Source organism: Diceros bicornis, chromosome 34, assembly GCF_020826845.1.
Source record: "Diceros bicornis minor isolate mBicDic1 chromosome 34, mDicBic1.mat.cur, whole genome shotgun sequence".
In the NCBI taxonomy this organism is placed as follows: domain Eukaryota; kingdom Metazoa; phylum Chordata; class Mammalia; order Perissodactyla; family Rhinocerotidae; genus Diceros; species Diceros bicornis.
Window position 1 is genome coordinate 33,410,175 of NC_080773.1, and position 15,451 is coordinate 33,425,625.

At 57.4% G+C, this 15,451-nt stretch overlaps 1 protein-coding gene across 5 annotated transcripts; it reads right to left on the minus strand.

Moving 5' to 3' along the window:
- Positions 1-3,261: 3,261 nt before the first annotated feature.
- Positions 3,262-11,692, minus strand: SHISA7 (shisa family member 7). 5 transcript variants are annotated; one of them, XM_058530324.1, is made up of 6 exons: positions 11,396-11,692; positions 10,527-11,281; positions 9,009-9,163; positions 7,319-7,384; positions 6,711-6,860; positions 3,262-5,298 (listed from the first exon to the last, which is right to left on the minus strand). In XM_058530324.1, the coding sequence occupies exons 2-6, from the start codon at positions 11,228-11,230 to the stop codon at positions 4,658-4,660; spliced, it is 1,716 nt and encodes a 571-aa protein (XP_058386307.1). In that variant the 5' UTR covers positions 11,231-11,281; positions 11,396-11,692; the 3' UTR covers positions 3,262-4,657. The 5 variants fall into 5 exon arrangements, with proteins under 5 accessions (XP_058386307.1, XP_058386308.1, XP_058386306.1 ...); XM_058530325.1 differs by having other exon boundaries at positions 10,551-11,692; XM_058530323.1 differs by having other exon boundaries at positions 10,527-11,692.
- Between the last annotated feature and the right edge of the window lie 3,759 nt (positions 11,693-15,451).

Consider the following 15,451-nt stretch of genomic DNA (forward strand, 5'->3'; position numbering starts at 1 on the left):
CAGCCTCCAGAGCTGGGAGACAGGACATTTCTGTTGCTTAAGTACCCCATGCCCAGTTTGGGGTACTTTGCTACGGCAGCCCCAGCAAACTAATACAGCCTCCCACTTCAATGATATTCAGCCAAAGAATTCCAGTACAAGGAGGTGCAAACAAATAGAATATTCAAACAAATGCTGAAGTGCTCACAGGGAAGGGGCTTTCTTAGGAAGAAACCAAGGACTTAAAGACACCTTCCACCCACCTGCCATGCCTGACTCCTCACTGATGACGGAAGTAGGGGGGCTGCCCACCTCCCTTGGCCAGCAGCGGGGGGCTCCTCAATGACCTGTAAATGCGGAAGTGGAAACCCATCCCTTCTGATGGTAAACCTTGAGACCAGGGGTCAGGAAAACATCTCTTTATTCCAAAAGATACCAAGTTGCTGCTGTGCCAGCTTTCTCACCAAGAAACTGGGGGAGGGTCCGATGTTGGGGGATAAGGAGGCTGTGGAGGGTCCCCTGGTCCAGAACTGTCAATCTTCTCTGTGCGCTGCCCCCTACTGCCCCCCCGCCAGAAGGGGGGATGAGTGTGCACGCACATGAGCCTGTGTGTGCGTTTATGGGGGTGGAGGGAAGACTCAGATGGTGAGGTCCCAGCTCTGGAAGCATCGAGGGGGATCTGGTGGGACAGGCCTGCTTCCTCACCCCCTCGAGACCTCTCCCCACTATGGCTTATTTGAGATAAGAGGTCAAGGCCCCAGGGCTAGGCAGCCTGTGCCGTTGGGGGAGGGAGGCGAGATGCCTTGAATCCAGGTCGGGAGAGAGCAAGTCGGGGGGGGCATACAAAAGCTGAAAGGCCCGACCCCCCCAATTCCGGGGGCTGGAGAAAGCTGAGTGCTCCGTGGGGGCAGTGAGCAGAGGGGAGGGCATCTGGGAGGGGCAGGTGCTCAAGCTGGCTCCTTTCTGGGGAAGTCACAGTCTGCCCAAGGGGCACTGGGCATGGGGAGGCCCTAAAAGGCATTGGGGGAACCCATAGGAGCAGCTGTAAGCATGGAGTTGAAAAACTGGCATTGGGGCCCAGGTAAATTGGGGGTAGCCCCCTAGTTCCCTTGTTGTGGTGGGAGCTGAGGGCCAGTTATCTGCTCCAGGCTCCTGACAAGAAGGGATGAGCTGAGGTGCCAGTATTTGAGGGGACACAGGAGAGGGAGGGGAACGGCCCAGAGGAGGGAGAAGAGGCCCCCCCACCTCGCCCTGGGGGCTGGGGGAGGGGGCATGTAGCCCTTTAAGAGTGGGGGAATGGCCGCCCCCCGCAACATGGCTATGTACAGAGTATTGGGGGCAAATTGTGCGTTGGGTGTTGAGGAATCCCCAAAACCCCTGAAGGCTCCCCGGTGTGTGAGGGGGAGATGAAGGAGAGAGTGCTGCTTCTCTGCCATCTTGGGATGATGCAGAGCACCCCCCATCCCGCCCCCAGAGATGGCGCTGGCAGTGGCTGTGGCTCTCCAGGTGTGCCTGCTCCAGGACCAGGCCAGCAGAGGACATGATTGAAGGCCCCAGGGAGGTCGTCAGCTGTTGGCCCAGCCCACAAGGGTCTCTGAGGAGAGTTTGGCCCAAGCCAATGGAGTGCTGCTCTGCGTGGGGGTCCAGGTAACAGGGATTGGGCAAGAGGCAGTGATGTCAGCCAAGGGCTGGAAAGCACCCCCTCTGGTGATGATAAGAGGCCTCTGTGTTGACCCTGTCACCGATCAGATGGTTGGGTGCAGGGCAATGAGTTATCAGGAGGGGCCTGGATGCCCTCACCAGGGGGTGATGGGGGGCTGGCCAAGGCCAAGTGTGTGGTGGGGTTGATGCAGGCATCAGTCTAAGTCAGGAGCCAGGCAGTGACATCATCAAGAAGGGCCAGAGTAGGGATGATGTCATCAGAGGGAGCCCCACCCTACTCCATTTTTGAGGCAATGGGGAAATGGTGTGTACTGTGCTGGTTCCCCTTAAGGGAACAAATGTAGGTGCCACGTGACCCCAGAAGATAACTGAAATACAGCTGTTGTAGTACTTGGCTCCCAAGAGGATGGATCCTGGAAGATGACGATACATGGTTGAAGTGGATCCTGGTAAATGATGACACCACTGGGTGTCCTGGATCCTGGGAGATGATGGTGCCTTGGTTATGGTGGATCCTGGTAGATGATGATGCTGTGGTTGAAATGGATCCTGGGAGATGATGACTCTATTGGGTGTCATGGGTCCTGGGACACCATTGATTCTCATGGATGCTGGGAGGTGGTGACACCATGGCTGAATTGAATCCTGGGAGGTGATGACACCATGGCTGTGGTGGATCCTGGGGCATGAAGACATCGTGGTTAAAGTGGATTCTGGGAGGTGGTGACACCGTGGCTATGGTGGATCCTGGGGCATGAAGACATCATGGTTGAGTGGATCCTAGGAGGTGGTGACACCATGGCTGAATTGAAATCTGGGAGGTGATGACACCATGGTTAAAGTGGATCCTGGGAGGTGGTGACATTATAGTTGAAGTGGATCCTGGAAGGTGATGACACCATGGCTGTAGTGGATCCTGGGGCATGAAGACATCATGGTTGAGGTGGATCCTGGGAGGTGATGACACCATGGTTAAAGTGGGTCCTGGGGAGTGATGACACCATGGGCTCTCATGGATCTCTGATGATACCATGGTTGGAGTGGGAATGATGACACCACAATTCTGGGGGACTATGGGAAATGGTGGCATCATCAGTCCTAGTGGATCCTGGTAGAGGATGTTAGCATCAGCCATAGTGGATTCTGGAAGGTAATGACATCATTGGTCATGGTGGATTCTAGGAGATGATGACATCATCAGCCATGGTGGATTCTGGGAGATGATAATACAGTGGTTGTGGCAGATCCTGGGAGATGATAACACTTTGGTTGTGGAGAATCATGGAAGATGGGACACCATTGGCTATGGGGAACCTTGGGAGAAGGTGACCCTATAGTCATGGTAAATCCTGGAAGAGGATGATACCATAGTTGTGGTGAATCCTGGGAGATGAAGACCCCATACGTCATAGGGAGTCCTGGGAAATGATGTCATCATCAGGCATGGCTAGCATTTGACCCAGGTGCAATGCCATCATGAGTGGTGGAAGTCTTGTGGTGCTGATGATGTCATCAGCAAGATCAATAGCAGGCATACCCCAACCTCCCCCCACCTCCCAACAGGAGGCCAGGACTTTGTTGACAGACATGATGATATCTCTAGTTATGGCAGAGAGCCTTTGGGCCACCTACGAGTCCCTGTCCTCCAGGAGCCTGGTGGGCCAGAGTGGCCTCCTTGGGAGCAGAAGCCAGTCTGGGAGTGCTGTCCTCCAGGAGTCACACAAGAGGTGACATCACTACACAGGGGTGGGACCCAAGGCCCGACCTCTCTTTAGAGAGAGGGTCTGGTGAAGATCCTGCAGGGCATGTCCCTGGGGTCAGGGGAAGGAGCAACCAGGCTAAGTCATGGAGGAACAAGACAGAAACCCTGGTGACGCCATCACAAGTGGTGGCCCTCCAGAGCAGGCAGTGTCTCTGGTGGTGACATCACAGCATTGGGGCAGAGCCTCAGACGGGGGTGGGGGCCCACTGCCAATAGCCTACAGACAGACTGTCCTCTCTGGCGGAGACCTCTCCAGATGGGGCAGTCTCCCCAGTGATGATGTCTCTCAGATAGGGCACTTTCTCTGGTGACCCCAGGTTGGTCATGGGCTCTGGGCATGCCCTGCCTTCTCGTGACATGGCAGTAGCAGTGGAGGTGTCTCATGACGTCATCTCAGAGTAGGCAGAGTCTGTTGGTGACATCGAAGAAGGGGCCTCATCCTGGAGATGTCCCAGAGCGGGCTGTCATCTCTGGTAATGACATCATGGGAAGAGGCATAGTCCCTCTGATGATGTCATAGGGCAAGGCACCTTCTCTGGTGATGGCATCACAGGAAGGGGGCAGAGTCCCTGTGACGATGTGGAAAGGAGGCCTTATATCTAGTGAGGACACGATTGGTGAGACCTTTTCCCCTGCGATGTGTCCCAGGACGATGGCTTTGTCTGTGGCGACAACATTAGAGATATTTTTCTGGTGATGATAATGTCAAAAGAAGCCTTTTGGTGCCAGAGATGACATCATGAGAGTGAGGCTTGTCTCTGCAGTGATGTCACAGGAAGGATCTCTGTCTCTAGGGAAGATGTCATAGGACAAGGCATTGTCTCTACTATGACATCACAGGAAGGAAGTCATTGTGATGACATGATGGAACATAGATATGGTCTTTAATGATGACCTCAGGGGTGGGTCTATTCCTCCGTGATGAACCTCATGGGAAGAAGGTTATGTCCCTGTGATGACATCACAGAATACAGACGTTTTCGCTAGTGATGACCTCACAGGCAGGCCTCTTCCTCTGATGACGTCATGGGAAGGAGGCCTTGCCTCAAACAGTGACGTAGGAGGAGGGGTCTTATCCGCCGTGACATCCCAGAAGGCGGCTTTGTCTCCGGTGACGATTCCATCCAAAGCGGTGTCCTCCAGGCAGCCCCCCGGCCACTGGCCGATCTGGGTCCCAGGCCCCTGGAGTGCGCTGGGGGATCCAGGCTGGGCTGGGGGCGCGCGAGGCCGCAGCCCCGGAGCCCCGGCCCGGCCTCAGACAGTCACCTCGTTCTTGCTGGCGGTGCGCAGGTGCTGGGGCAGGTGGTGGCCGGGGATGAACTGCAGCTGCTCCAGCGTGCCCTGGCGCTGGAAGGGCGGCCTGCGGGCCAGCGTGCCCCCGCCGCCGCCCGCGTCCGACATCCAGGCGGGCTGCGGCGAGCCGTGCAGGCCGAGGTGGTGGTGCGCGTGCAGGCCGGGCGGGGGCAGCCCGTGCAGCGGCGTGGGCGGCCCCCCGGGCCCCAGCAGCAGGTTGGAGTGCGAGGCGGTCAGGCCGGCGCGGGAAGCCGGGTCGGGGGGCAGCGCGGGGCTGCGCGGGGGCGACAGCAGGTGCTCGCGGCTCTGGCGCAGGGCCTCGGGCGACGACAGGAGCAGGTGCTCCCGCGACACGAGGCGCGCGCGCGGCAGCGTGAACTCGTAGCGCGCGCGGCCGCCGTCGCCCAGCAGGTGCTCCTGGGACATGACGCGCCGCGGGTTGGGCGCGGGCGCCAGGCCCAGCTCCTCGGCGCCGCCCCAGGCGTCCGTGCGGTAGCCGCCCCCGGTGCCCGGCCGCCGCAGCGCGTGCAGGGGCAGCGTCCCGCGGGGCGTCTCCGTCAGGGGCCGGCGCTTCAGGTAGGCCTCGTCCAGGTCCTTCTCGGCTGGGGGAGAAGGGAAAAAGCCACAGGGGTGGGTCCCCAGCCAGCCCGGAGCCTTCCCCCTCCCCGGGCTTCCGAACACCCCACCCCCGCGCTGGACCCGCACCGCCACGAGGAGCCCAGGCATCACTCAGAACGCCCTGGTCATTAGCCTGGGCACGGGCACAGTTTTAATCAGAACAGTCAAGCTGGCTGCGGGGCCAACATGCAGATTCCCAGGCCCTGCCTGCAACACTGGGCGGGTAGATGAGGGGGGCTTCTTTTCTTGGAGAGTAGAATCCAACTCTTGCTTTTGAGGAACCCCTTTTCCATCCCTTTCATCCTGTAGCAAGTGCTTGTCAAACTTGGGGATGTGACCCATTGGTGGGTTGTGAAGTCAATTTTGTGGGCAGTGACCAGGATTTTGAAAAATGAAATAGAAAATTATCAGGTGTCCACATAATAAGGGAATAAGGGTGAGTACTGTTCATAAAATTTTTATTTCAGTTATATGTGTGTTATTGAAATATTAACGGATGAAGTGACATAATATCTGGGATTTGTTTTAAAATAATTCACCAAAAGATGGGGTGGAGGGAAGAGAGATTAACAAAATGTTGCTTATTGCTAAAACTGGGTGATGGGAACGTGAGGGTTCATTTTATAATTTCCTCTGTTTTTGAGTGTGTTTGAAGATGTCCATAATAACAAGTTTCAAAGCTTTCCTGTAATTAAAAAATATACATATATACGTGTGTCTCATGGGTCATAATGTAAAAAGCATTTCTTACTGTGGCTCTCAGTTTAAATGTTTGAGGCTACTCCACTGCCAGGGATGGCCACTGACCCAGAAATGTCCAATCAGAGTCACACTGATTGGTTCAGGGACAAGAATGTGACCCAGTTTGGGCCAGTGGGATCCAGGCCTGGGATTTTTGCTGGAATCATTTGGAGAGCCTCTTTTCTGCTGGTAGAATGGCAGCCTGAAAATTCTGATGGCAATCTTTGCCACCAGGAGGGGAGATTCTGTCAGAAAATGAAGTCAGCCCACTGTTTAGCAGAGCTGAGAGATATAGAATCCTGGAGACAGCTTTGGGCACCTGGATCTAGCCACTCCTGAAGCTCATGACTCAGACTTTCCATTATCAAGCCAACATAGTTACCTTTTTTCTTTTGCTTAAGTTGTATTTCTATTCATTGCAAATACAAGTCCTGATGAATATAATAGATCTTGGGAGGGGGTACCAAGCATTTGCATTTTTAAAAAGCATCCCAAGTAATTCTGATACAAAATTACTGGTAGTTCTGGAACAAATTTGAAGAAAAACCTCAGAGAAGATCTAAACCTTTAGGCTATTGGGCCACTGTCCACGGTCCTGAATCCAGGTCCTGGCCCTGACTGCCCCATCGCCCCAGCGCCCCACCCCGGGACTCACCCAGCCTCTTGAGGGAGGAGTAGCGGTTGAGTTCAGATTTCACAGCGGCCTCGTAGGACGGGGGCAGATGCGAGAGGTTGTGGAAGGAGCGAGAGTAGGACAGCGTGGAGTAGTGCAAGGAGGGGCTGGGCGGCGGAGCGGCCCGCCAGTCTAGGGCAGAGGGGCAGGGCTGGGGTCAGTCCAGCCCCTCCTCCCTCAGACCCAGCGTTCGGGCCCCAGCCCCTGAGGGAGTGAGATATCTGGGGTTCCGGCACCTCAAAGCTCCAGCAGTGCAGGCTCCCCATGCCACCACCCCCCCAGGAGACAGGCTCATTGCTGGGGAAGGAGGACATGTCACAGGAGGAGCGGCAACAGGCACTTGCTCCATACCCGCTGTGTGCCGGGCCCCAGGCTGGGGGGTGCGCTCCATACATCCTCCCACCAACCCGGGTCAGGGAGAGATGACCCCTTCCTGTTCAAATGAGGAACCAGCCTCGCTGGTTGCCTGGCTGGACTGTGAGGGCAGGCTCACAGGCCGCACACCTGCTCTGTCTGGGCCCCTGCTTGGGCCCAGTCAGGGTGGGAGGGGAAGGAGCCCTGTCCTCCCCCAGCCCGGCCCTGGTCCGTACCCAGCGTGTCCGCATGCTGCTTGGGGCTGTTGACGTTGAGGTGCAGGTAGTGGTGGTGCAAATTATCTGTGGGGACCGAGAAGGGAGGTGGCGTCACTGCCGTCACTCGCCCCCAGCTGGTGCTGCTGTCCTGGTCTCGTGGAAGGATCCCCACTCACGTCCACTCGGTCCCCAGCCCTGGTCCCTTCTGCCTTCTGCATCTCTGCCCTGCCCTGCCTCTCCCTCCTGGATCATCACACCAGTCTTCTGGCCAGCCAGCCAGCTGGGCTCCAAGATCAGCCCCACTGCAGTGCTCCTGACACTCACACCTGCCCCTGCCCCTTGGCTGCTTGAAACTCTTCCCATGTCTGGCTGTCACCCACGGGACACAGTCTAAATCAGGAATGGCATTTGAGGCCTGTATGACTTGGCCCCACCTGACAGTCTGCAGCCTTATCTCTCCTCTCTCCCCTCAAGCCACACTTCTCTCTCATGCTGGAAGGAGTCTAGCTCGGTCCTGCCACAGGGCCTTTGCACATGCTGCTATGTGTTCTCTCTGCCTTGAATCCCTTCCTCCCCTTCTTTGCCTGAAGAACTCCTACTCATCCCTCAAGATCCAGCTCAAATGTCTCTTCCTTATTACTATTATTCAAACCCATCTCCTCCCCTCCATTTCTGACCCCAGCTCAGGCCTTCGCCTTTACTGCCTGGATCATCATCCCAGCCTCCTCCTGAGCCTTCTTCCTCTCATCTCTGCCCCCTTCACGTGGGTTCCAGAGAAATAGTTCTTCCACCCACTTCTGACTTTGCTGCTCCCCTGCTCTAACCTCCTCCAAGGCTCCCCATCGCCCTCAGGATAAAGGAGAGCTCCTCAGCTCAGCCTGGCACTCAAGGCCCTTCCCGAGGCGTCTGCCCACCCTCTCCCCAGCCTCAACTCTGACTGCCTTAGCCGTCCAGAGCTCCCCTGGCCCAAGTAACTGCCCTCACCCTCCAGGCCACCACTCCAACATCACTTCCTGAGGAAAGCCCTCCTCCCCTCACACCACATGAGACCCTTTTCAGCCTCTCAACAGCTCCCTGACTTCTCCACTGATGCACTCATCGTAATATAGAATATAAGAATAACAATAATAGCTCACATTCATATAGCACTTTTTCTGTGCCAGGCATTGCTCTAAGGACTTTACTCATTGGTTCATTTGATCTTCACAACCCCTATGAGGTGAGTACTCTTAGGCTTCTCACTTCATGGATGGGGAAACTGAGGCCAAGAGAGCTGAAGTCACTTGCCCCAGGTCACAGTGGCAGAGCCAGGATTCGAATCCAGGCGGTCTGGCTCCTGGCAAATTCTGATTCAATAGTTAAGAGCGTCCTTGTATGTGGTTCGCTGTTGGGTGGTCTGATAGGAGTTTCTCGAGTGTACGGGCTGAGAACGTCTAAGTCTAAACCACGTGGCGGCCATGGCGCCCCCCTAGGGGGCAAGGAGGAGGTCTGACTCGGGGGAGTCCCTCCAGCATTGGCCAGAGCAGGTCCCAGCCTCAGTGGCTCAGGGAAGGCAGAGGCGGGAGGCGGGGCCATCTGGAGGGCGGAGCTCCAGGGCTGGGGGCGGGGCCTGGGCGATGGGAGGCGGGGCCGCCGGGAGGGCGGAGTTCCAGGGCTGGGGGCGTGGTCGGGGCAGAGGCGGCGGCCGCAGCTCCCGCGTCTCACTCACCGAGGTTGGAGGGCTTCACCGGGTTGTAGAGGTTCTTGGGCGTCCTCGGGGGCATGCTGTCGGGACCCCCGACCCCCGCGGTCAGGGAGCTGCTCCGTGCGCGGTCTGGGCGGGTCCCAGGCCCCGCCTGATGCCTCAGAATGTCCACCAGAGCCCTAGAGGTGGCAGAAGGTTGGTCAGCGGCCTGGGGACGGGGGGCGGGGGCGGGGAGAGGGAGGGCCCAGGCCTGTTTCCCCTCCCTGTTCTCACCATTGGCAGAAGGTCAGCTCGGCTCTGCTTCCCGCCTTTGCCCACGCCCCTTGTGATATCAACCTGAGCACCGCTAGCCCCAAGGCCCCTTGGACCATACTTCCTGCTTGAAGCGCCCCTTCCCCAACTCATTTGGACCTTACCCCTTCTGTGGTCCCTCCCACTCTGAACCTGGGCCCTCACTGCTGTTCCTTTGCAGCCTTCCCCATTCGCCCAGTTATGCGGACCCCAAACCTTAGAATCACCCTGGACGGCTCTTTTACTTTCCTTCCTGCCCCTGAGCAATCCTGCAGATTTGACCCCCAAGATATATCCCAAATCACTCCCCGGGGTCATTGCTACAAGTCTCCCGACTGGGCTCCCCGCTCCGCCCTCGTCCTCTGCAGTCTGGTCTTCCACGCACAGCCCGAGGACTCGGACGGCGTCATCTGAGTCAGGACCCTCCAGTGGCTCGCCCATCACGCTTAGAATAGGCCTCCTCCTCGCCCACTGCACTCCAGCTGCAAGGGCCCCTTGGCTGTCCTGCAGACACTCCCCTTACTGTTCCCTCTGCCTGGAATGCCTTTCCCTCAGATGTCTGCCTGGCTTGGTCCTGTCCTTCAAGTCTCTGCTCGGAGGGGCCTTTCCTGACCACTTCATGTAAAACAGCATTCTCCCCCTACCACTCTCACCTCGCGATGCTGCTTTATTTCCTTCACAGCAGTTATCAATATCTAAGATTACATTGCATCTGTATTGGCTTGCTTACTGCCTCCACCGCTAACATTCAGTGATATGGGTAGCCAACATTTCTTGAGGGCTTACCATGTGCCAGGACTCGAGTTGCATCAACTCAGTTCATCTTCATTGCAGTACAAATGGGTGGGGAACAATTATTAGCCCCATTGTACAGACGAGAAAACTGAGGCACAGAGGGGTTAAGCAACTTGCCCAGGGTCACACAGCCCGCAGGCAGCAGACCCGGGGGAAGCCAGGTTTACCCGCCTGGGCAGGAACCTTGTTTTACTCACTGCTGTATCCCCAGCTCCTGGCCCACAGAAAGTGCTCAAGAAATATTTGTTGAATGAATGAAAGTCTGAGTCTCCTCTGTCACTCAACAGCCAGGCCCGTTCTGGCTCCTCTATTCTCAGGCCCTGCCCATCTCCCTAGGCATTTGCTGCCGCCCTCGCGGTGGCTGTCCCCTAGATCTCAGGCCACGTCCCATCCCTGTAGCCCCGCCCCCAGATGGCTCCCTCTCCCATCGCCCAGGCCCCGCCCCAGGCTCCGTACCCTTGGGTCCCAGCGCGCACACACCTGGGCACGTTGATCTCCCGGTGCGCCCTGGGCGCACGGGACGCCTTGCTGAAGGCCACTTTAGCACCGACGCCCACGGCCAGGGCGAAGCTGATGACCCCGCACACGACGTAGGCCGTGCTGCCCCCCGGCCCCTCGCCCCCACGCACCCCGGCACCCCCCGCCCGGCCCCCTTCCAGCCACCCGGCCTGGCCGGGCCCGAGCCCCCCGCCCGCACCCCCGGCGCCCCCGGCGCCCCCAGCCAGGGGCGGCGGCGTGGTGGCCCAGCGCGGCGTGTCGTAGTTGGAGCAGGAGGCCTGCGCCAGGCGCATGTGGCGGTGCTCGCAGCAGAAGCGGTAGTGGCAGGTGCCGCAGCAGAAGCGGTAGGAGCCGGTGCTGCAGTTGAAGGTGGCGTCGTACTGGCCCATGACATCGTAGTAGCCGTGGCAGAGCTCGGCGGGAGGAGGTGCCCGCGCCGCCGCGCCCGCCCCGCTCGCGGTGCTGGGCCTCGTGCTGTTGGCGCCCGGGCCCGCTGCGCCCCCGCCGCCCGTCAGCGCCCCGGTCAGGCGCCGCAGGTGCGCCAGCAGGGCGGGCAGCGGGCCCGGGGGCTCGGCGCTCGTGCCGTTGGACGGGCGCGCCCCGGCCTGGCCGGCGGTCGAGGCCAGCAGCAGGAGGGTCCCGAGGAGCAGGAGGGCCGGCATGGGGCGTGCAGGAGGTCGGACGAGGCCGCCAGGCTGCGGGGAGGACCAAGGCTGGAGCAAAGGGCAGAAGAGAGATGGCCAGAGGTGGAGAAATGTGGAGATGGATGGGGGAGAGGATGGGGAGGGCAGGCCGAGGAAGGTGGAAGGAAGGAGAGAAACACGCACCAGGAGACAGAAAGGATGGATGGAGCGGAGATGCAGGGGCTCCGAGTTGGCGGTCCCACGGGGCGGTGGACGGGGATAGAGGAGCAATGGAAATATGCCCAGACACGGCCCGAGGAGAATAGAAATGATAACGGGCAGAGAGAGAGAGGAGCGAAGTGAGTGATGAATGGGGGAGAAAAGACCGGGAAGGTCGACGGAGCCATCAGACGGATGGGTGCGCAGACCGGAGAGAGGTGGACAGAAACCAGAGGAAAGACGTGACGGAGGGAGACGAGACCGTGCAGGCGGGTGAGGGAGAGAGTAGGAGACGGGGTGCGGTGGGAGAGTGCGGACGAGGGAGATGGAGAGGTGGGCGGGGCGGGGGTGGCGCCACGCGGAGAGGAGGCGGGGACGGGTCAGTGGGGGACAGGGGAGGGAATGAAGGGAGACAGACGTGGGGGGGCGGGATGGGAGGAGTCCGGAGATGGGGAAGGGGAGAGAGAGAGGTGTGGGTGGGGGGGAGGAGAGGGAGAGAGAGAGACGGAGTTGAGAATGTGAGTTCATAGAGCAGGCGGGTGGGAAGAGGCAGCGCGGGGCTTCTCAGCGCTTCTATGAAATGCCCACAGTCTGGGCACTCCTGACGCGGGGGGCGGATCGTGCTTTGTTGTGGGGGCCTGTCGCGTCGTGACAATAAGATGCCTCCAGGCATGGCCAAAAGTCACCCGGGGGGGGGCACAATTGCTCCCCCCCCAGGTTGAGAACCGCTGGTTTAGACCCACATGGTCCTCAGTCCCCCCAAGTGCTTATTTGTCTCTCTGTCTCTCTGTCTCTCTCTCTCTCTCTCACACACATACACACACACACACCACACTCTTCCAGTTTCAGGTCTAACACCTCTCCAGGCACAGCCGGAGAGGCAGGGTAGCAATGCCTCATTACCTAAGTCCCCCCGTGCCTCAGTTTCCCCATCTGTAAAATGTGCATTAGGATGGCGATCACCTGGCGGTTGGAAGGACGAACTGAGTGAGTGTGTGTGAAGAGCTCAGTAGGTGCCTGGCCTCGTGCAGGTGCCACATGGGTATGGAAGGATTTGCTGTGGTTATTTCAGGAGGAGACCCGGGATGAGAAGGGCGATGGAGAAGATAGCGGGAGTCAGGGGCCAGGTGAGGCGGGTCTTCCTGGCTGTTTCTATGGCAACCGTAGAACTGAGCACTGAGGATGCAGAGGTGAATAAACCCATGAGGGTCCCTGCCTTCGTGGAGTTTACCTTCTAGTGAGGGGAGAGAGCCAGTCCACAGACACGAATCAGTGTGATACATGTTGGAAACTATTATGAAGAAATATTAAAAAGTTATGAAGGAAGCCGTGAAGAAATGACGTAGTAAGAGGAAGGGGGGACGGTGGGTAGGTGGGACTCCTTTAGTAAATATCGTTAGGTATTATTTGCATCAATTGTTCCTTTCCATTGAGTGCATGTGTTTCTGGGGACCACACTGTTATCAACAAAGCTGCTGGGGGTGGGGATGGGGAGAGGGTTATGGGGGGCTGAGGCTCCCCAAGCCTCACTCAGCCAGGTCCCCGTCCCACATGGGGATCCAGCTTTCCTATTTAACTCCGCTTGGCCCCTCCCCCGAACTCCCGGCTAGAACACCCCACTCCACCGCCTACTTAACGCCTGTACTTGGTGTTTAACGGGCATCTGAGAAGTGGCTTGGCCCACACTGTGGAAAGCAGTTTGGCAGTTCCTCAAAAGTTAAACATAGAGTTGTCATATGACCCAGCAATTCCACTCCTAGGGATGTGCCCCAAAGAACTGAAAACACGTTCACACAAAACTTACACACAAATGTTCAGAGCAGCACTATTCATGATGTCCCCAGAGTGGAGACCACCCAAATGTCCACCAACGGATGAGTGGATAAACACAGTGTGGTCTGTCCACACAGTGGAATATGATTCAGCCCTGAAAATGAATGAAGCACTGATACATGAATGGACCTCAGAAACGTGATACTCAGTGAGAGAAGCCAGACACCAAAGGCCACGTATCGTATGAGTCCATTTGTATGAAATGTCCACAGTAGTCAAATCCACAGACAGGAAGCCGGTTGGTGGTTCCCTGGAGCTAGGGGGAGGGGGGAATGGGGAGTGACTGCTATTTGAGGTGATGAAAATGTTCTGGAACTAGATAGCGCTGATGGTTGCACAATATTATGAATATACTAAATGCCATTGAACTGTACACTTAAAATTAGTTAACCGTGTTAACTAATTTTGAAATACACAGTTTATGTGTATTTTTACCATAATTTTAAAAAACAAATGAAAAATGACCAACATAGGTCAGATGACATCACCCATTCCCCTGCTCAAACCACCCACTGGTTCCCCCTCACACCTAGAATAAAATCCAGACTCTTCTCCCATCCTTCCCTTCTCCATACCTTTCCAGGTCCCATGCCTGAGGGGTCCCCACCTGCCTTTTGTCCCCTCCGCCAGGGACCCTCTTCCTGCAGGTCTGGCTTGCCCCTTCCTTTCTTCAACTGCCCCTCACCCGTCCTCTCAGTGAGGCTTCCCCGTCCTGTCTGAAACAGCGCCCCCAGACTTTCGATCTCTCACAGCTCCTCTCTCCTTGCCGCATGGTCTGTGTACGGACGTAGGGTCTGTTTCCCCCACTAGACTACAAACCCCACGAAGGCTGATGTTTTTGTCTGTCTTGTTCCCTGTTGTATCCACAGAACACATAGTAGGTGTTCAATAAATATTATTGCAGGGATGAATGTTCTCTCTCTGCCTCCCTCTCTCTTTCTCATACGCGTTTCAGATAAGGACACCAAGGTTCTAGGAGGTCCCATCATTTGCTTGAGCTCCATAGTGCCTGAGCAGTGGAGCTAGGCATTGAACTCAAGGCTCTGGGTACCACCACCCATAGAACATGGATGCCTTTATCCCATGCAGAGAAATGTGGGTTGAGATGCACACAGACACACCCCTTCCAACAGTGACACATGCACGTGGCGATGTGGATTCCTTCATTCATTGAGGGCTGCCACATACGGTTGGGCAGGTTGTGCACTGCACAGGGGGGTCTGGCTGGAATCCAGCTGGGCTCTCCTTCCTAAGGCATGCTGGTGGGGCTGTATCCATCTGCGGGAAGGGGCACCCTTTCCAGACTCACACAAGGGTGCCAAACCATAGACGCTGGGGAGCTGCATTGGGCCAGGGGACACCTTTGTCGCATCTGCACTAAGGCTGCCGTGTGGGCTAGCAGTGTGCCCGCTCAGTCCCCATTCTGGGCCAAGCCTCCACTAGGCTCCCTCTACTAACAGTCCCATCGTCTCCTCCGACTGCACACACCCAGGGAGACACAACTCCAGGCTATTGACAACTCAGGGGTGGGAACGGTGTCATCATCTCCTCAAGCCCAGACACAGCACACATGCACACACGACCCCTCTCCCGATGGAGGCCCCGCAGCCTCCTACCCCTGCTCACATGCCCCACTGCTGGGCAGAACCTACAGGTGGGGCGGGGACACACACCTACAGACACAGTGGCCTATCCAGACCAAGGGTCCAGGGGGACCAGTTCCTCCCTTATCTCACACACAACAGACCTTATATACACACAGTGTGCCAGACACAACACACAAGGACACCCAGTGTCATCCTGGTGGCACACCTGGTCCCAACACACGTACGCACAGCTCCACATGAGCACAGCCATGCATTTCTGTGCATGGCTCAGCCCACAGCGCCTAGGCCCAGACACCATCTCAGGCACCGTGACACACTGGGACCAATACAGCCCAGGAAGATGGCTAGGGACCTACCTGCCCAAACCAGCTACACATGGACACACAACCACACACATGACAGCCCACAGTCATGCAACTTCGTGGGTGCACACACGTGTGCAAACACACCCTCCCGCAGTGGTGGAGAGTCTGGAAGCAGGCATGTGACACCCCCCACAGCCCCACCCTGCTCTCACACACACAAAGGCACTTCCTCCTCCACAGCTGGAGAGGAAGGAGCCCCAATCTCACCCCTCCTGCACCTCCCATGCCCAGCAGCT